At 51.3% G+C, this 21,843-nt stretch overlaps 1 protein-coding gene across 1 annotated transcript; it reads left to right on the plus strand.

The window, feature by feature from the left end:
* The first annotated feature begins 730 nt into the window (after positions 1–730).
* Positions 731–20,691, plus strand: TMEM38A (transmembrane protein 38A). The gene is made up of 6 exons (XM_047851056.1): positions 731–900; positions 13,633–13,789; positions 14,053–14,237; positions 16,492–16,579; positions 18,158–18,275; positions 19,096–20,691. Exons 1-6 carry the CDS (start codon positions 777–779, stop codon positions 19,333–19,335), a joined length of 912 nt encoding a protein of 303 aa, XP_047707012.1. The 5' UTR covers positions 731–776; the 3' UTR covers positions 19,336–20,691.
* Positions 20,692–21,843: the final 1,152 nt, after the last annotated feature.

Raw genomic sequence — 21,843 nt, forward strand, 5'->3', positions numbered from 1 at the left:
CGGCTTCTGGAGAAACCGGGCCTTCTGACCACTGAGATGCACAGGCGAATGGGTCCTGATGCAGTGGGCTCTAGGCACCGATGCCCGGGGCGGGGCGGGCGGGGGCTTCCTCCTGGGCCCCAGTGGAAGGCGGGGATCCCCACTAGGCTGGCGCTACGGGGGAGTTGGGGGGAGGGAGGAGGTCCCAACAGAGCTGTCCCTTCGGAGAACAGGGATCCCCGTGAGGAATGGAGATCGTAACTTACAGAGCCCCATAGAGGATTAGGGTCATGACAGCTCCACAGACAATTGGGGTCTTGACCCTCTGGGATACGGGAAGATGGGGTTCACAACTGGTCGGGCCCCACAGAGGGTGCTGGTCCCGATCCAAGGGCTCCAAAGAGGACATGGATCCTAATCGAGTCCCACCGGGACAGGGTCCTAACTGATCCGTCCCGCCTGGGTGGGCTCCGCGCGGGAAGGACCCCCCCCCCCTCCGCCAGGGACGGCTACCCTGTCCAACGCACACCACAGGGACCCCTGCACCCCGCCTCGCTGGACTGAATGGGGTCGCGATGGCCCGAGGGACGGAGTAGGGGACACCCGACTAGGCTTCAAGGGACAGAACGGCCCCACCACCCGCCCCGGGGCCTGGGGCCGTCCCTCCTCTCCCGCGGGGGCCGGGTTGGGGGCGGCGCCTGCGGGCGGGGGCGGGTCCAGCGGCGGGGGCGCAGTTGCCGGGCCGCGGGCTGCGGGACTTACTGGGCCGGGGGCTGGGGTGGGACCCGGCGGGCGCCATGGAGCTGCTCTCGGCGCTAAGCCTAGGCGAGCTGGCGCTCAGCTTCTCGCGGGTGCCGCTCTTCCCGGTCTTCGACCTCAGCTACTTCATCGTCTCCATTCTCTACCTCAAGTATGAGCCAGGTGAGCCAGGGCCAGGAGCCCGCGGGGGCTGGCATCGCGGGGAGGGGGCGGGGGGCGGGGGTAAACCTGCGGGTCCGAGGCGGGGGATGCCCTAGATGCTGGGGGGACAGTCCGAGGGACTGGTTCCGGGGAGCAGCAGGTGCCGGGATCATGCGGTTCTTCCACATGGGGTGGGCAGAAGGGGGGGGGGATGGGAGACAAGAGGGAGAGCAAGGAAAGAAGCCCCCGGGATTGTGAGGCTGGGGGGAGGGGGAGCAGATACGCGCTGAAGGGCGGCAGAGGAACGTGATTGTTCAGAGGAGGGGGAACAGGTGCTTGGGAGGGGGCTGGGAGAGCAGGTCAGGGATCCTGGCATGGTCCTAAGAACTTGCGCAAGCGGCGTAGGTCTTGGTGAGGGCGCAGGCGGGGGTCGGCGCTGCGGACCCGTCCAGATGTCCTGGCCGGCCGGCCGCAGCCTTGACCTCCCCTCTTGCCCTTGGCGCGGGGAGCCCGAGAGGCTGCTGAGTGTCTATATAAGGGCCGGCCGTGCTGGGGGCAGTAATCCGGTTCTGAGAAAGTGACACCGGCGCCCCCTCTCCGCTGCGGCCCTCGGGCAATCTCCCCTCCTCCTCCGGCCGGGCGAAGCTGGGTCTCCTCTCCCGGCAGGAATTCTTTCAGCCTTGGCTCCTATCCTTCCACTGACTGAGCAGAACCGGCCTTAGGGCAGGGTGATTCGGGGTTAGCTACCCCCGCCAGCTCCAGACCCCCGTGGAGAATAGCAGGAGAGAAGAAAGACTCTGCTTCTTGGGTCTTTTGAAAACATTTTTTAAGTGATGGTAAATAGCCTCCTTAGAATGTGTTCTATTTTTATACAAGGCTCACCCAATGTTTCTTGTTCATCTCCTGGTGTTATAACTATTATAGCACGCCAGCAAAGGAAAGGGAGTTGAGAATTTAGCCTTAGAAAAGGGATCAATCATCCCGAAACTTTCTCCCACTTAGATGAAATCACTCCTATATTTTTCTGGCAGAATAGAAATAGCTTTTTTTTTTTTTTTCAGATGATAAAAATAGGTGCTTCTGTATATTTAAAAATCAAGCTGAGAAATGCAAAGGAGAAAGAGATAATTACAGTTAATGTGTTGTCGACCCTTCCAGACCTCTCTTCTATGCATTTATAACCCTGTAGAAATGTAGAAACATGATTTTATGCAAATGGGATCATAGTCTGCTTGCCAAGTGTTTTTATTCCATTTTATTTTTGTCCACCCACAAGCTAAAGCCTATTCTTTAAAAGCTGTTCTGGAGACCGGTTACTTTGCAAAGCAAAATAACCTTTGTATTGTCTTAGCATGAACACAGGGCTGTATTTCCTGTCCAGGACGAATTTGTGGTGGCTCAGGCCAGGCCCCTGGGCAAGTACAGAACCTAGCACACCTTGGGCTCTCTAAAACCGTGGAGGGCAGGAGCCGTTAGCAGCGTAAGACACAAGCGTCTGGAAGAAAGAGGTCTTCAGGCTGGCCAGGAGCTTGCAAGAGGGGTCGAGATGTTTCTGCCAGTCACAGAGTGAATCATCTGAACTAGAGACAATGGAGCCTGAAGGTTCCTGAAGGTTGGGAAGGCTCAGTGGTTCTGAACCCTAGCCGCTTATCAGAGGCTCCTGGGGCCTCTTAAGCCCCATCTCATCTCCGCCCCCAGATAAACCGAATCAGAATATCCCCATTTGTAACTGGGGAAATAGGAAATAGTGACTAAGGTAATTTACATAATGCAATGAGCCTGTGGTCCCAGGGCTGGTAGATGACAACCTTGGGATTCAAACCCAGGTCTGCCTGACCCCGGAAATCACTACGATTGCTTCCCCTTAGAAAAGGGAGGTGACTTGGACTTAGCTGTTAGCCCTCCGGTTTGGTGTTCCTGCCAAGCCTCTATAAAGCTTTCTTCTCAGTATCTGTGTGCTGATTGCAGAACCAGCTGTAGAATTGTTGGGCCCCCTCATTTAGAACTTAAGAATCTCAAGACAGTGACAGCAGAACACTAAACTGAATGGGAGGCCCCTCTGAGCACAGGGTCCTGGGCAGTTGCACAGGTAGCACACCTGTGAAGCCAACAGCCAAGCTGGCTTTTAGGAAAAAAAAAAAAAAAATCTCTGAATTAGGAGTCAGTTCTGCCTCTACCACTGAGGAAACACCGGGCTGGTTACTGTGCCTTCGAGAGCTTCTTCAGCTCACTCATCTATGAAATAGGCTCATTGGAACGTAATCCTGGACTCTTCTGCCTGGCTGTTGTGAAACTCTATTGAGACCTTTGTCAGTAGTAGGGTCTAAGGCACTTGTGAGAGGTAGTTAACATCATTTGTAAGGCTGTGGGAGGATGTGTTTCCTGGGATGCAGGCATTTTCCAGGTCAGGCTTTCATGAGAAGCCTGAATGAGGACAAAGCTCAGAGTGTGGTCCTCAGGTGAACAGCATCTATGTCCCCTGGAGCTGATTAAGAAATGCAGAATGCCAGGCACCACTCCCCCTCACCCCAGACCTGCTGAATCAAAATCTGCATAATATTTAAAAAGTGATGGGCTAAAAGAGGCAGGATCTCCTTATTAGACCTGGAGCTTCTCAGTAGGGGCAGGGGGGACCAGGTCTCTCACCTCCAGGACCCCCAGCTCTCTACGGGAAGAGGAGAGGAAGCAGTGGATGTTGGCTGCATGACCGAACGATTGAATGATGAATGAATGACAGTCCTGGATACTTTAAGCCTTGACCTATCCAAAGAACCTTCCAGACCAATAGACTTTTTTCTAGAATAGTTTTATTTTTTTAATTAAAAAAAATGTTTTTTTAACGTTTATTTATTTTTGAGACAGAGACAGAGCATGAACGGGGGAGGGTCAGAGAGAGGGAGACACAGAATCTGAAACAGGCTCCAGGCTCTGAGCAGTCAGCACAGAGCCCGACGTGGGGCTCGAACTCACAGACCGTGAGATCATGACCTGAGCCGAAGTCGGACGCTTAACCGACTGAGCCACCCAGGCGCCCCTCTAGAACAGTTTTAGATCCACAGCAAAATGAAGCTGAAAGTACAGTTTCCATCTACTCTCTGACCTCCGCCACCATCAACATTCTGCACAGAGGGGTACATTTGTCACAATCAACAAACCAGCCTCATTTATCTACATCGTTATTATCATCACTGTACATCTTATCAAGCACGGTCTATAGTTTACATTAGGGTTACTTTGTGTTGTACATGTTGTGGATTTTGACACGTGCCTAACGCATATCCACCATTATAGTATACAGATAGTTTCACTAACCTAAAAATCCGCCAAGCCCCACGTAATCATCCTGCCCCCTCCCCCAAGCCCCTGGCAACCACTGATCTCTTTACTGTCTCCATGGTTTTGCCTTTTGCAGACTGTCATAGAATTCGGATCGTACAGTGTATGGCCATTTCAGACTGGCTTCTTTCCCCTATAGCAACATGCATTTAAGCCTCGTCCATGTGTTTTCGGGCCTGAGAGCTCATTCCTGTTTATCGCCGAGTAAGATCCCATGGTGTGTGTGCACCATAGTGTCATTATTCACCTACTGAAAGATGTCTTTGTTGCAGTTTGAACATTTTCTAAAATGCTGTGGGGCTAAAGAGACGGCTCCTCGACCCCTGTTTTGGGACCTCTGGCACAAAGTAAGTTCTTCCAGGGCCACTGTCTCTCACAGGGAAAGAAACCAAGGCAGGTGGCTGAACTCGAAGGCTCAGGGGAAGACTTGCCCTAAAGTCACTGAGAGTCTCTGTAAATACATCTCTTACGTTTAGACCTCAGACTATATAGCACAGAGCCACAGCAGAGCTGAGAGCGGCCCGTGGAACCTTCTAGTGCTTCCCTGCCATCCACAGACAGGACACTGACCCCCGGAGAAGGAATGCTGTGCTGCCCACCCCAGGCCAGAATGAGGAACCTGAGGGGAGCTTCCTCCTCCCTCCTCAGGCAGAGCCGATTTTTATAAATCCATCAGCTAAAATTTCCACCCACAGGTACTTTCCATTTCAGATCCAGTTCTAGGAATAACTCTTGCATAATTGCTAAGCACTAAGCAATAATTTCTTTTTGTCCTCACTGGCGCCCTTTGAAATGAGTAAGAGCACCGGGGTGACCACCTCGCCCAGGTTCAATTAAGACAAGCCTCAGAAGTCCCATGTCCCAGGAGGTCCTCGGTCCCGGGCCACCCCGGAGTGGTTGGTCACTCTGGCCAGCACCACCCGTTATACACAAATACACCAGCTGAGGCCCGCGACGAGAGAGTGACTAGCCTGGGCTCACCCAGCGAGAGGGGAACGCTTTGGTGGCAAACCTGGGATTGCAACCCACATTCTCCTGGATCCTGATGCCGCCCCAAAACCCAGCAAGAGAAGCCAGGAAGGAGAGAGCCCCCCGGGGGAAGGTTCTCGGCCACCACCTTGCTGGGGATCTTCAGGGCAGGCCCATCCCCCATCAGCCTCAGTCTTCTCATCTGTGGCAATGGGGAGACTCATCCTGAGATCACTAAGGTTGATAGCGCTGAGAAGCGTGTTGATAATCGTGCACATCGCATTGAATCATCACAACTTGAGGAGGGGGCGCTCTCATTCTCTTCTTTTGAAAGCACAGGAAGCGGAGGCTAGTGGGAGGCAGTCATTTGCCCGAGGCCACCGTGGGCCTGTGACTTTTCTACCAGGACTCACCCACGGGAGCCTGCTTTACTCCCACAAAAGCCCCTTCCCCCACTCCCTGGCCTCAGTCCCTGGGATGGTCCCAGAGGGCACAAGAATGACCCTGGAAAGAATTCAACCCCTCAGGGTTATTTTTAGATGCAGAGGTATCCATTTCTGCAAAACATGGGTGCCTCACCTGACCCGGCTCCTGTGGGACCCACCAGTTGCTCCGAAGGATTAACTCTCAGCTGGCCACATTTTAAATAGACGCCCCAAAGAAGAGGAAAGAACATTCTGCCTCATACTGTAGGACCTTTGTAAATGCTAAGACTTAGGACTACCCTGAGGGCGGGGAGAAGATGCACTCTGGGCTTGTAACCCCAGAGTGAGGAGGGAAAATTCGATCCCAGCCCTTGTTAGGAGCTGGGCAAAGAGGGGATTGGGGTTCACACCTGATAGAAGGAGCCAGACACAGAGCAAAAATGGTCTGTCCAAGGTCACCTGGTTAGTTGGGGGGGGGGGGGGGCAAAGAAAAAGGGGAGTGTGTTTAGGACTTCCTCTCAAACAACTTTTATGAGACAGGTTTCCTGATTATAAAATGTGGTTTGTGCAAGAGAATAGACGGGGTGCCTGGGTGGCTCAGTCAGTTAAGCATCTGACTTTGGCTCAGGTCATGATCACATGGCTTGTGGGTTCGAGCCCCGCGTCGGGCTCCGTGCTGACAGCTCAGAGCCTGGAGCCTGCTTCCGATTCTGTGTCTCCCTCTCTCTCTGTCCCTCCCCCACTTGTACTCTCTCTCTTTTTCATAAGTAAACATTAAAAAACAATGTTTTAATAAAAAAAGAGCATGGATAAATACCTTGTGATCTGTTCCTATCATGGAATACCTCACAGCAGAGAAAGATGAATATTACCCTTGGAAATATTGCACTCAGTGAAAGCCAGAGGTAAAAGGCTATGTGATGTGATTCCACCTACATGGAATATTTAAGTTCAGAACACTTTCCTCACCCCAAAAGGAAACCCCATACCCATGAAGAGTCACTCCCCGTTTCCCCCTTCTCCCCAACCCCCAGCCCTTGGCAACCAGTAACCTGCTATCTGTTTCTATGGATTTGCCTTTTCTGGACATTTCCTATAGATGACATCATACACCATGTGACCTTTTGTGTCTGGCTTCTCTCACTTAGCGCGTCTTCAAGATTTGTTCACGTTGTAGGACTTCACTTCTCTTTAAGGCTGAATCATATTTCATTGTGTGGCTTGATCACATTCTGTTTATCCGTTCATCTATTGGTGGACACTTGGGTTGTTTCTACCCTTTGGCAGTTGTGAACAGTGCTGCTGTGAACATGATTTTTTAAGAGTCTTCCGGAAATTTTTGTTGGGGTCTTGCAGATAGGATGTAGCCTGGCGCCCCACTGCCCACCCAAGACCTCCCGTTCCTGGAGGAACAGGATCCCCCTGCCCACCCAAGACTTCCCTGGTTCCTGGCCCTCTGGTCATGGCCATCAGAGAGGGGACAGGTAGTGAGGGGGCTCAGTACAGAGTGTGGAGCCCAGTGTGATAAGGCAGATGAGTACCCCATAGCCCTCCTGCTTATCAGCTTTCCAAGAGACTCTTGTTTTCACTCATTTTGGTGATTAAATATTTCATACACATAGAATAAATATCACAGATACCGCTCTTCCCTCTACACAGATTTAACAGATGTGAACATAGATTTGCTTTAGATATTTTTTATTTTTATTATTATTTTTTAAATACTTTTTTTTTCTATGCTCATTTATTTTTGAGATAGAGAGCACTGTGGGGGAGGGGCAGAGAGCTAGGGGGACAGAGTATCCGAAGCCGGCTCCACGCTGACAGCCGTGAGCTTGATGCGGGGCTCGAACCCACGAATCATGAGATCATGAACTGAGCAGAAGTCGGATGCTCCACCGAAAGAGCCACCCAGGTGCCCCTCAGATGATTTTTTTTAATAAATAAATAGAGACCCAGCCAACCCTGTCCCTTCCCCGTCCCTCCTTCTCTAGATGTGACCGCCACCCTAAAATTGGCTCGTATTGTTCCCACGCCTGTATTTACACCTTCTCTGCTGTGTATGTGTCACTAAACTACATGGAGTATGTTGTTTCAAATATATTCTTAAGATATACATAAATGTATCCTCTTGCAACCTAACGTTTTTACTCAGTAATAACCGCACGGGATTTATCCACGTGGATTTATCTAGAGTGGTGGTTCTCAACCAGAAGGGATTTTGTTCCCAGGGCCATAGATCTAATTCACTTTTACTTATTTATTTTTTACTAACAAATTTTTTTAATCTTTATTTTTGAGAGAGAGACTGAGCACGAGCAGGGGAGAGGCAGAGAGAGAGGGAGACACAGAATCGGAAGCAGGCTCCAGGCTCTGAGCTGTCAGCACAGAGCCCGATGCGGGGCCTGAACCCAGGGACCCTTGAGATGGTGACCTGAGCCGAAGTCAGACGCTTAACCGACTGAGCCCCCCCCACAGGCGCCCCGATCTAGTTCACTTTTAAATAGTGGCTCTGTGGTAACCCATTTTGTGTGAGTCTCCACCCCTCACTAAGAGATAAGTACTTTTGTCCTATAACGGTGTGGCGGTGGAATCCTCCCCCTGACCCCCACCCCGGTCTCCTTTGCTAGTTTCTTTTGAGTCAGCCGTGAGGAGCAGAATTGCTGAGACGTGGGCAATGCACAGCCTCAGATTTCCTCAGTGTTGCCAAACTGCCTCCAAGATGGTGTTGCCTATGGATTCTCCCAACTGTGTGTGTGGAGGGAAACTGGGGCTTTTTTTCCCTCTGGAGCAGGGGCACATACTCCTAGCCGCCCCCCCCCCCCCCTATAAAGTTGACCAAGCTAAGAAGGCAGCTCCTTCTACAGAAGGGATTGGACTTCATGTTTCTTGGAATGAAAACCCTACACTGACCCTATTCCAAATGAGGTCACATTCTGAGGTTCCGGCGGACATGAATTCTGGGCAGGGGGACACTGGTCCCCCATATAACTCGCTGCAAGTGGGGATATTGATCCCTCTGTTATACGTGATTAAAAGCTCTCCAGGATAGAGTCAAGGCTGACAGTTGCCTGGGACAAAATAGTAACTCCACAAAGAGATAGAGCAGGGGAGGTTTTCATACAGTGCATCCCAAAGTGCGCAAACACAACCTCAATGCCTGTGAGCTGTTCTGCCCACATTTGCAAGAATGTAAGCTCTGTGAGGGCAGGAGTTCATTCTCTCACAACTATTTATTGGGCAGCTACTGTGTCAGGCACAGTGCCACGCACGGTGGCGGGGGCGGGGGGCAGCAGCAGGTAAGACTGATGAGGTCCCCATATTCAACGAAGGACTAAGACCAAATCAATGTTTTGAGTGTATCGACCGTATGCATAGGTATTGATGTCAATAGCTTCAGACGTAGTGCATGTCACGGAGAGGCCACGCATTCAGATTTGACAACTTAGAGACAAGAGGCATCCAATTTCTAGAAGCAAAGTAACCTTAAAAAAAAACAACAACAACAAGCCAAACCTGGGATCATTTATTTTGATTAGTCTTTTGATTGACAGATCACATGTAACCTTGTCATTTCACATCCACATTGAATGGCGTTGTCACTGGATTCAAGTAAATCATTTAAGGGGAGTCTTTGGTACCTGCTCTGGCCATGAGAGCTAAGTGTCTGTGCCTTACGGCTTAATCCTAAAAGCATTCTCTGGAAAATGAAACTAGTGGGGGAGGGAAGAAATCAAGAAATCAATAGTTGTCCCAGCAGGAAACACCAGGTTGCAACTCTGGGGTGTGGCTACAGAAGATTATGAGGATGTTAACATTGAAGATAGGGGACACCTGGCTGGCTCAGTCGGTAGAGCATACAACTCTTGATCTCGGGGCTGTGAGTTCAAGCCCCACATTGGGCATAGAGATTACTTAAACAAACAAAATAATTTGACATAATGATAGAACGTATTTATAAAGATTCTAAAGACTTTATGTAATACAAAGTGTGAGGATTTGATTCAGAGGCATTAATCCTATTCCCCTAGATAGTTTTTATAAACTTACTTTAAAAATTTTTTTTTCAACGTTTTTATTTATTTTTGGGACAGAGAGAGACAGAGCATGAATGGGGGAGGGGCAGAGAGAGAGGGAGACACAGAATGGGAAACAGGCTCCAGGCTCCGAGCCATCAGCCCAGAGCCTGACTCGGGGCTCGAACTCACGGACCGTGAGATAGTGACCTGAGCCAAAGTCGGATGCCCAACCGACTGAGCCACCCAGGCGCCCCTATAAACTTACTTTTTAAGAACTAGACCTTTGCCCTCTATTTCAATGTGGGAATTAAACACATTTTTTAAAAAGTTAAAAACTCGTAAGAAGTAGCAAAAGTCGTGAGAAGAGTTCCCAAGTCCCCTTCCCCCAGCTTCCCCCAACGAGATCGTCTTACATACTGGTAGCTCATTACTCCAACCAGGAAATTGACACTGCTACAATTCCATTAACACCAGCTACTGACTTTATTCGGCAGTATTGACATACGCTTTCTTTTTTCTAAAGTTCTTTTTTTTTTTTTTTTTTTTTTTTTAGTTTATTTATTTATTCTGAGACAGAGAGAAAGCATGCAAATGGGGAAGGGGTAGAGAGGGAGAGATAGAGAGAATGCCAAACAGGTTCCACGCTGTCAGCACAGAGCCTTATGCAGGGCTGGAACTGATGAACTGTGAGATCATGTCCTGAGCTGAAATCAAGAGTCAGACACTTAACTGAGCCCCCCAGGCACCCCAAAGGTTTTATTTTTATGCAATCTCTATACCCGATGTGGGGCTCTAACTCACAACCCCGAGATCAAGAGTCTCATGCTTTTCCAACTGAGCCAGCCAGGTGCCCCCAGCACAGAGATAGCTTTATTTTTTTTTTATTTTTTAAAAAAAAATTTTTTTCAACGTTTTTTATTTATTTTTGGGACAGAGAGAGACAGAGCATGAACGGGGGAGGGGCAGAGAGAGAGGGAGACACAGAATGGGAAACAGGCTCCAGGCTCCGAGCCATCAGCCCAGAGCCTGATGCGGGGCTCGAACTCACGGACCGCGAGATCGTGACCTGGCTGAAGTCGGACGCTTAACCGACTGTGCCACCCAGGCGCCCCCAGAGATAGCTTTAAAACAAAACAAAACAAAACAAAACAAAGACTTGTCTTGAACACTGAGATGAAGCAGTAAATGCAGGTATGCTCTGGTGGACATGGGGTGAAGGACCCAGAACGTTCCCATTTGGTCTCTCCTGCAAATCCTCAGGGTTCCTAGGAACACAGTTTGGAAACCACTGTTCTTGGGAGCCTATCCTCCTAGCCACGGATAGAAGATCTTGGCTTATCAGGGCTGCAGGACATCGGGACATCAGCCAGCTCATTCCTCTGTCGCCGTGTGATGTTCAACATTGTTGCCCATAAGAATCACCCAGGAACATCAAAAAATCCATAAGCCCAGCCACACCCCAGACTGGCCAACCGAGATGCTCTGGGGTGGGGCGCTGCTGTCTGATTTGTAAAGTTGCAAGCCGATGCACTGAGCCATCTTCTTGAGGGAGAGGATTCCTGTTCCTCTCCGCTAAGCAGAGCCATCCTTCGTTGTTGTTGTTGCCTTGGGCTCATAGGAAGACTCAATTTAGTATCATTTATGAGTGTGTGTCCTCCGTTACAGAAACCGAAATAAGTTACATTTTTTCCGTTGTTGTTTATTTTATAACAGCTTTATTGGGCTCTAATTCATATACTACCCAATTCACCCATTTAAAGCATCCCGTTCATTGGTTTTTAGTATATTCACAGAATTGTGCGACCATCCCCTCCGAAAGAAACCTCTATCCTTTAACTGTCACTCTCCATTCTCCCCCATTCCCTCTAGCCCGAGGCAACCTCTCATCTACTTCCTGTTGGTGTTAACAATTAAGTTGGGGTGTCTGGGTGGCTCCGTCGGTTGAGCGTCCGACTTTGGCTCAGGTCATGATCTCGCGGTCTGTGAGTTCGAGCCCTGAGTCGGGCTCTGTGCTGACAGCTCAGAGCCCGGAGCCTGCATCCGATTCTGTCTCTCTCTCTCTCTCTCTCTCTTTCTCTCTCTGCTCCTCCCCCGCTCACACGCTGTCTCTCTCGCCTTCAAAAATAAATAAACATTAAAAGAAAAATTAAAAAAAAAAAAACAAGTAAAATACTAAGACCCATGGTAAAATGAAGTCCACAGGGTTGTGGGAGCCCAGAGGCAGGAGTGACCAACTCAGCAGAGCCAGGAAGCCTTCCTAGAGGAGGTGGCATTTGTGCTTGGCCCCTTCTGCTTGCGTGTCTTTATTTCTTCCGGGCCACTAGCTCGTAACAGAAAATAACAGGTGTTGGCAAGGATGTAGAGAAGGTGGAACCCTCATGCCCTGTTGGTGGGAATGTGAAATCGTGCAGCGGTTGTGGGAAACAATATGGCAGTTCCTCAAACAATTAAGCATAGGGCGCCTGGGTGGCTCAGTCCGTTGGGCGTCTGACTCTTGATTCTGTCTCAGGTCATGGACTCGTGGTTCGTAAGTTCGAGTCCCATGCTGGGCTCAGTGCTGGCAGTGCGGAGCCTGCCTGGGATTTTCTCTCTCCCTCTCTCTCTCTGGCCCTCCCCTACTCTCTCTCTCTCTCAAAATAAATAAATAAGTAAATATTTAAAACTTAAAAAAAAAATGTTAATATAGAATTACCATATGACCCATCAATTCCACTTCTGGATATGTCACCACAAGAGTTGAAACCAGGAACTCAGATAGATATTTGTACATGCCGTGTTCTTCACGGCATTATTCACAATAGCCAAAAGGTGGGAACAGCTCAGATGTCCATCGATGGATGAGTTGAAGAAACAAAATGTGGTCTAACCATTCAATGGGATATTTTTCAACCTTAAAAAAGAAGGAATTCTGGGGCGCCTGGGTGGCGCAGTCGGTTAAGTGTCCGACTTCAGCCAGGTCACGATCTCGCGGTCCGTGAGTTCGAGCCCCGCGTCGGGCTCTGGGCTGACGGCTCAGAGCCTGGAGCCTGTTTCCGATTCTGTGTCTCCCTCTCTCTCTGCCCCTCCCCCGTTCATGCTCTGTCTCTCTCTGTCCCCCAAAAAATAAATAAACATTGAAAAAAAAAATTAAAAAAAAAAAAAGAAGGAATTCTAACACTAGCAGTGCTCCAACACGAGCGTGCCTTGAGGACATCACGCTAAGGAAAATAACCCAGACTACGAAAGGACAGATACTGTGTGATCCCACCTACATGGGGTCCCTAGAGGGGTCAAATTCACAGAGACCGAAAGTAGAATGGTGGATGCCAGGGGCTGAAGGGAGAGAACGGGGAGTTAAGTGTTTAACGGGGACAGAGTTTCAGTTGGGGACGATGAAAAAGTCCTGGAGATGGATGGTGATGATGGTTGCACCAACAGTGGGAATGTGCCTAATGCCCCTGAGCTGTGCACTTAAAAAATGGTGAAAGTGGTACATTTCGTGTATATCTTACCGCAACAATAAAAATTTAAAAAGAGGGAGAGACCGAGAGGCCGGGCGTGAGCCTGTAGGGATCTTGGCATCAGCCCGAGGCAGCAGCAGCCCTATTGAAGTGTTCCCATCTGCACTTGGCTCTATCTCCACGCCTCCCTGTCTTTGTGGGGATAATGAGAGTGATCACTTGGCGGTGAGTATCAACGACGATTGAAGGAGTCCTTCATGTAGATGTGAACCCGGTGTCTGCGACCTGGAGCTGCCTGCTAACTGGGAGCTGGCATTACCAATCATTGCCACCTCTCTGAGCACAGAGGAGAGAGGCCCAACCCAGCTCTGCCTCTCCTCTGTGTGACCTCAGGCATGTGTCCCGCCTCCCTGAGCCTGGGTTCTTCCTCTGAAATGGGCGAGCAGCAAGGCATGGGGCGGGCGCTCTGCAAAGGCAGCTGAATTAGGATAAGCTGACCAGAGGGCATGGGGACAAAGCACGCTCTTGGCACCCCAGTGACGGCCTCTTCCCCCCGCCCCCCAGGAGCAGTCGAGCTGTCCCGGCGCCATCCCTTGGCATCCTGGCTGTGCGCTATGCTGCACTGCTTCGGGAGTTACATCTTGGCGGATCTGCTCCTCGGGGAGCCCCTGATCGACTACTTCAGCAACAATTCCAGTGTTCTGCTGGCCTCGGCCGTCTGGTAAGCACTGTCAAGCTGGTGGGGTGTGGGAGAGCAGAGCCGGGGGCTGGGGTGACCCAGCCACCTGGGAGGTGGGAGGCGGGAGGTTGGAGGAAATAGGACCCATCAGCACAACCTCCACCGTGGGCCTGAACGCACTGCTCTCCGCTGCCCAGCTCTGTCCGGAGCCCAACAAGTTGGGGGAGAGGGGAGGTCTGGACCCAACCTCCCAGGGACCCCCCACGGTCTGTCTCCCCCTGACGCTCCTCATTCTCTCCCCAAAGGTACTTGATTTTCTTCTGCCCCCTGGACCTCTTTTACAAGTGTGTCTGCTTCTTACCTGTGAAACTTATATTTGTGGCCATGAAGGAGGTAGTCAGAGTCCGAAAGATCGCCGTGGGCATCCATCACGCCCACCACCACTACCACCATGGGTGGTTCGTCATGATTGCCACCGGCTGGGTCAAAGGTAAACAGGACCATGATAACGATGGAAAAATCACCTCGGTTAAGAACCCCTGCTCAGTGTGCTACATGTCGGGCACCCAGGTCGGCATAGATATTGGTCCAGGCTAAGGGGTGTCAGGACTGTTGCGGGAGTCCAGTGTCTTTAGCCAACACCTTTAGAGTAAATGGGAAAATTCTTCCGGAATTTAGCTGTCCAAGATTAACAGGACAACGAGACAGTGACGGCTGTCTCTCAAGCACGTTTTCTCAGCTGCAACACTTCTGATATTTGTTGCCAGATCACCCTCTGGGGGGGGGGGGGTGCTGTCCCGTGCGTTGTAACATGTAGAGCAACATCCCTGGCCTCCCCCCACCAGAAGTCAGTAGCACCCGCCAGCGTAACAACCAGAAGTGTCTCCAGATGTTGCCAAACGCTTCCTGGAGAAGAAATCACACCCCTGTAACTATAGGGGTTCTTAACCTTTGTGGACCATGGCCCTTTTTGAGTCCGGGAAAGCCTTTTATGTTTGTAAGTGCATAAAATGAAATATATGTGATGATAAAAGAGGCCCGTTATTTCAAAATAGGCATCAAACAAAGTTTTAGTATGGCATAGTCATTTTATACATCTCTACCGAGGCACTCAATAACAGACCATTCGTTAGCAAATAGGGAATTCTCAACCTTTTGAAGTGCTGTCCAGCACAAACGATATTATGAAACCATCTGCAACCACGGGAACGTGAAAAGGAAATAAATCTGTGGATCCTGTTGGTGATGGAGTCACAGACTTGCAAATCCTGCTCAGCTCACTACCTCCCTTCACGATGGAAGGAAAGGTTGTGTTTCAGTGAGGGGCGTGAAAAAGATGTAGTTCAGTTTCCTGTCCGTGTTCATGGATGCCCAGTGAAGACTTTATGACCCAGGACAGGTTTGAGTTGAGCCCTTTGTGCATCTTACCCCATTTGATCCTTAAGACCCTGCTTTAGAAGTCTAATGTCATCCCCTTTCACTGAGGAAGGAAATGAAATCACCTGCCCACGGTCACACAGCTAAGGGAGTGCCGCGAGGTCTGTCTCTAGGTCCTCTGAATTCACCGTCCACATTCTTAACTACTCTGAAGGCCTCCTTTCCCCTCTCCTCTAGCTATGCTAGGAGGTAGACCAAGACAGACTTTAAAACAAACAAACAAAAATGCTACTAAAAATAAAGAGGGGTACTTTATAATGACGGGTCGATCCACGAGGAAGATGTAACAATTACAAACATGTATGCACCTAAAAACACCAAAAAATATATAGCACGAACTGAGAGAAGTTAAAGGAGAAGTAGACAATTTGACAATAATAGTTGGAGAGATGGACCAAGGGGTAAAAGGAAGACAGGGAAAGAAGGCTCAAGCAGGTGCTAACACCACTGGACACCTCATCCCTGCTCCCTAATACCAAAGTGTGTACTGCAAAAATATCGGGGCCTAGACTCACCCTCCACTGAGCTCCAGCGTACTCCACACCATTGACACGTGGGGCCGGATCATGCTCTGAGGTGGAGGCTGTCTTGTGCTTTATAGGATGTTGAGCAGCATTCCTGGCCTTTGCTGACCAGTAGCAGCCCCCTCCCCAGTTGCAACAACCAAAAGTGTTTCCAGACATTTCCAAGTGCCTCCTTAGGGGCAAAATCACTCCACATATGAACCCCTGGTCCAGTGGTACATACTAGGCACCTCAAGTAGCATAGCTACTCCTGGAGTAGCTCTAGGAGTCCAACCTCTTTAACCAATACATTTGGGGTAAATGGAAAGATTCTTCTAGAATGATAATCATTTATGTCTGCATATAGGTCTCCTTATTTACTCTCCAGGAAGCCTATACTACAGAGCAAATTCCGTAGAGTTACAGCATGCCTCCTGGAGGGCAAGTGGCTTAAGAAAGATTGAGAGTTCAGAGCCCTGAGGAGGAGAGAGACTGGGATGGGGAGGCTTCTGGAAGCCTTATGCACAGCTCAGGATCTGGGACTCCCTAAGGGCATCAGGGCAGACAACCCAGATTTGTCTGAGACATACCTTGCAGATGAGATATGACCTCAATTCCTTCATGCTAGTTTTGCTCTGAATATGCCATGTGACCCTCTCTGAGCCTCAGTTTCCCTGCTGCAACTGATGAACAGACCCCCAGGCTCAGTGTCCCTCTGGAGAAGCTGCTTCCTTGGGAATTCAGCTGAGAAGAATGGGGGAACTGGAGGTGGCAGGCTCATTCAGGGGCACCCTGTCTTCGTAGGCTCTGGTGTCGCCCTCATGTCCAAATTTGAGCAGCTGCTCCGAGGGGTCTGGAAGCCGGAGACCAATGAGATCCTGCACATGTCCTTGTGAGTATCCCATTTCCGCCCCTCATCCTTCCTGTATGTACAGGTGCCTCTTGGGCCTGACCCTGGGTTGGATACTCCTGGTGACTTGGAAGCCTCAGCCACCGATTCTGTCTTCCAGAAGCTTCCAGAGGTCAAGGCTGGGGGACCCAGCGACGGGAACCAGGGCTCTGCCCAGGGGGGAGGGGCAGGCAGAGCTGCAGGGAGATGAGATACTTGACTCGGGTTATGAAGAGTGAGTAGGAGTTTTCTGGCAAAGGAGGAACCTCTGGACAGAGGCCAGCACCTCTGCCACCTGTCAAGTGAGAAAAGAGCAATGATTCTGCCCAGCTCTGGGGGGTCAGGGTACAGAGTATGGTTGGGGAGTGAGGAGTACAGAGCAGGGGGTACAGAGCATTGGTGGAGAGCGTATGGCACATGGGGATGTGGAGATGGGGAATGTGGCTGGGACGAGGTGGGCAGAGCCAGCTGCATCCAGGACTCCACGTAGGGCCTCATGCTGCATGTAGCCCATACATTGCTTTTTTTTTTTAAGATTTTATTTTTAAGGCATCTCTACACCCAATGCAGAGCTCGAACTCACAGCCCCAAGATCAAGAGTCACACATCCCACCAACTGAGCCAGCCAGGGGCCCCTGTAGCCTATACATTTTTAAAAGACCTAACTGGTTTGGGCTAGTTCAATTTTCTCCCAATCGACAACAAATAAAAACCATGGCCATTTAAAATATGACAAAATTAGGGGCGCCTGGGTGGCTCAGTCGGTTGACGTCTGACTTTGGGTCAGGTCATGATCTCACAGCTTGTGAGTTCGAGCCTTGAGTCGGGCTCTGTGCTGACAGTTCGGAGCCCGGAGCCTGCTTCGGATTCTGCGTCTCCCCCTCTCTCTGCCCCTAACCCACTCGCATTCTGTCTCTCTCTCTCTCTCAAAAATAAATAAACATTAAAAAAAATTTAAATACGACAAAATTAAAAGGCTTGCCCATACGCCCATGACAATTCCCATTTCACACCTCGGAAGAGAGAATTCGCTCATTTCACCCCCCCAAGAAAGTGTATTCCCACCCTCGGGTCACCGACAAGGAAATGGGGACCCAGACAGCTAGCTGTGTTGTCTGCAACCAAGTGGCCAGGTGGTTTCCCCCCTTAGATTCCTTTTCTGCCTCATCAACTGAGGGTGAGGGGCCCCCAGGAACCACACGGATAGATTCCACAGCACCGGTCCCTGGCGGGCGAGTGCTTTGGAAATAACCAGGCAGAATTATCATCATTAAGGACGGCGGTGCACAACAGACATCAGGAACGGAAGTCACGGGTCTGTCTTCTGCAACAAGTTAAAATATTGAAAACCTATCCCGTAAGGAAGTTAAGAAAGAAGAACCTCTCTGGGCCCTGTTAACCCTTTATTGTGCAGGGAGACACCACCGTATCCGTGCCATGCAGGCCCCTTCCCACCTCATGCTCAGGAGAAGCTGGGATGTGAGCTGGGGCCGGCAGTGGGCAGGCGGGGTCGGGGCCAGAGGTAAAAAGGCCTGGGCTGCGTGGCTGGCGCCTCGCGGTAACTGAGGCTGCCCCCTCCAGCCCCACAAAGGCCAGCCTGTATGGAGCCATACTCTTCACCCTGCAGCAGACCCGCTGGCTCCCCGTGTCCAAAGCCAGCCTTACCTTCATCTTCACCGTGTTCATGGTGTCCTGTAAGGTAAGTCTTGCTGCCCTGACCCACCCCAACCCGCACCTTCCAGGCTGGGAGCTCGGGCTTGTAGTCTTGTGTCCCAGAAAGGACAGCCCTAAGGCAGGGGGCTGGGGAAGGGGGTGCCAGGAGGTCCGTGCGTGGGAAGAAGGTCTGACAAGAGGAGTTCCAGCAGGTAGGGGACTGGGTGAGAAGAATAAGGCCTTCTGGGCAGAGGGCCCAGCTTAAGAGTGGGGCAGGAGTGCACGAAGTCCATTTGGAGAATCGGGGGGTGGGGGGGGAGCTTGTGCCTTGGCAGTGGAGAGCTGAGGGATGAGACCCAGGGAAGGCACACTCAGGACACAGGGGACCCAGGCTAGGCCAGGAGGGTGCTGGTCTGATCCTGAGGCCTTGAGTTGGGGTTGACTCACCCAGGGGGGATCTTCAGGGGCCACACTGCCTTCCCCATGCATCTGGAGAGCGTGGCTGCTGGCTGGCTGGCGGGGAGGGGACCCATAGGCCATTGAAAAGGGGAAGGCAGTGAGCAACCTCAGGCCAAGCACTGTTCCTCTCTGAGCCGAGGTGGGAGGCAAGGGGGGAGATCGCCTGTCTCCGTGTGCCCGATGCTATCTGGGTTTCAACACCGGAAGTTCCGTATCCCGGGAAACCTGGGACAGTTGGTCACCCTCCTGGGGGTGCATAAAGCCAGAGGGGGTCTGGGCTACCTCTGACCTTAACCTGGCTGACCTTCTCTCCCCTCTTCCCTCTCCCATCCCCCCACTTTGCTTTCTGCCTCGGTTTCCCTCTGTCTCTCTCGCTGTCTCCCTGCCCCCCTTCCATCCCACCTCAGGTGTTCCTGACGGCCACTCACTCTCATGGCTCCCCTTTTGATGTTCTGGAGGGCTACATCTGCCCTGTGCTGTTTGGGGCTGCCTGGGGGGATGACCATTACCACGACAACCATGGTGGGTCCCACGGCGGGTCCCACGGTGGCAGCGGGCCCGGCTCCCCGCACTCAGCCCTGCCTGCTAAGTCCAAGGAGGAGCTGAGCGAGGGCTCCAGGAAGAAGAAAACCAAGAAGGCAGATTAGTGGGTGGCCCAGAGGCCTTGTGGGGTGCCGGGGAGAAGACCCAGACCCAGGACCCTCAGAGTTGGTGTGGGCGCCTCCTGGGCTCAGCTTTCCCCTCTCCGGGCCTTGACGTCCCAGTCTACAAACTGGGGCCATCAGCCCACCCTCCAGGGCTGATGGGGGCGGGGGGCGTTAAATGAGATATGGGGCTGAGGGGCATTTGTGGGAATGGAGGGGTCCCTCTCTTTCTGCCAGGCCACCATAGCGACCCAGCTTTATTCGGGGGGGAGGCCCACAGAATCCTGGCAGCGGCTCCAGCCAGAAACTCTAGCAGTATATTCTTGCTCCATCATTTCCTCTCTAAAATTACATCTTGACTCCGAAAGAATTTCAGGTCAGGTTGAGAGTCACGAATTTGATGGCCATTTCCTAAGTACCTGCTGGGAGGCGGCTGCTATGACCTTCCACGTCTCTTCTTGCCCACCCCTCCTGGAAGGCACCGGGCAAGTTGCCTCCTCCAAGCCTTCCGTTCCCCATCTGTACGGTGGGGACCCCCAGCCCTCCTCCTTATGGAAGTGTTGGTGTGCGCCTGGATGTGAACCAGCCTTATAAACTCTTAAGCACCACGCAGTCGGGAGGGGAGGCCTTGACGGATGTTCACCATGCTTGGGAGCGGCTTTGCATTTTAGATGATTTGTGTTTGTGGATCGGAGAACCCCACAAGTTACCTGGCACAAAGGGGACCTTCGGTAGACACACCTAGGCCAGTCTGGAGAGCTTGGAGGGTGGGGGAGGCTCGTTCTGATCTTTGGCTTCAGGCTGGTGCTAAACCAAAGAAATGCAGTTGGCCGGGCAGGGGTCCCAAGATCCAGCTCTGCGAAGGGGCTCCGAGCACCTGCTGTTGGGCCCTAGAAGCGTCAGGCCTCCCTCATGCCTGCGTCCTCCACTGCTCATTCAGCCAATCAGAAGAGTCGGCTTGCTCTGTGCTGGGCATCTTGCTGCCGCTGGGCGGGCCTGGGACATGCGTCAGGGTGAGTGAGGGGAACGATAGCTGAGCCCCCACCCCCTGCCCCCGGCCTCCTTCATCTCAACCTGTTGCCAGGACATCCAAGCAGGGGTGGGTAGATGAGGTGTGGCCAGTCTCAGGTGGGGTTTTGGCCCAGACTGGGCCCGCTTAGAGCTGTCCTCTGCACGTGGGTACTCAGCCTACAGCTGCGTCAAGATCAGGGCGGGGTCAGCAGGGCCCCGGATGTTGCCCGGCTGTTGGGAAAGTGCCTTGATCCTGTGACACCTGGGAGGGAGCTGGGTGGGTCCTGAAGCTCCGAATTCATCCTCTTGCATGTTTGTCAAGGCTCGGCATGAAGGTTCAGCAAATAAATCGGTTGTGAAAGAACCCTTGTCTCTTGCCTTGTCTGATTCATTCCTGCTCTTTAGGCCTCAGGACACAGGGGGGTTCTGTATCCTTAGAGACATTCAGCGTTTCCAGGAAGATGAAGCTCACGGCAGTCCCAAATCGGGATGGAGCCTGTGGGTGAAGTCTGGGGTTCGGAGTTCAAATATTTACTGTGTCACCAACAGGTCACCCCCTCTCCAAGCCAGTTTGCCTTTTGGGGGCAAAGAGGGTGATGATTATCACTGCCCTTTGTAGGCAGATGGGAGGATTATTGGGTGATTGGGGTTTGCAGCTCAGTCTGTACAGGACCTCGTTTTTTGTTTTTTAACGTTTATTTATTATTGAGAGACAGAGAGACACAGAGCATGAGCAGGGGAGGGGCTGAGAGATGGAGAGACACAGAATCTGAAGCAGGCTCCAGGCTCCAAGCTGTCAGCACAGAGCCCGACGCAGGGCTCAAACTCACAAACCACGAGATCATGACCTAAGCCGAAGTCAGATGCTTAACCGACTGAGCCACCCAGGCACCCCATGTGCAGGACCTTGTTAAGAGCACAACTTGGGAATCACACATCTGATAACGGGATTATATCCAGAATATATAAAGAATTCTCAAAAGTCAATAAATAGCCTGATTAAAAATGAGCAAAGGATTTGAATGGACACTTTGACGTTGAGGATATACAGATAGCACACACACACACACACAGAAATCACATGAAAAGATGCTCAACATCCTTAGCCATCCAGGAAATGGGTGGGAAGATACCCAGTTCGCATTCTCTAGGATGGTTAAATTAAAAACACTGCCCGGGGCGCCTGGGTGGCTCAGTTGGTTAAGCGTCCGACTTCGGCTCAGGTCTTGATCTCGTGGCTTGTGAGTTCGAGCCCTACGTCAGGCTCTGTGCTGACAGCTCGAAGCCTGGAGGCTGCTTCGGATTCTGTCTCTCTCTGCCCCCCCCTAACTCGCACACTGTCCCTTTCTATCAAATACAAATAAACATTTAAATTTATATATATATATATAAAAGACTGCCCATACTAAGTACTGGCGAGGATGTGTGGAGCAAGAGGAATGCTCATATTCCACAGGTGGGAATGGAGTGTAAAATGGCATGGCCACTTTGGAAGACAGT

Source organism: Prionailurus viverrinus, chromosome A2 (assembly GCF_022837055.1).
Source record: "Prionailurus viverrinus isolate Anna chromosome A2, UM_Priviv_1.0, whole genome shotgun sequence".
Classification (NCBI taxonomy): Eukaryota; Metazoa; Chordata; class Mammalia; order Carnivora; family Felidae; genus Prionailurus; species Prionailurus viverrinus.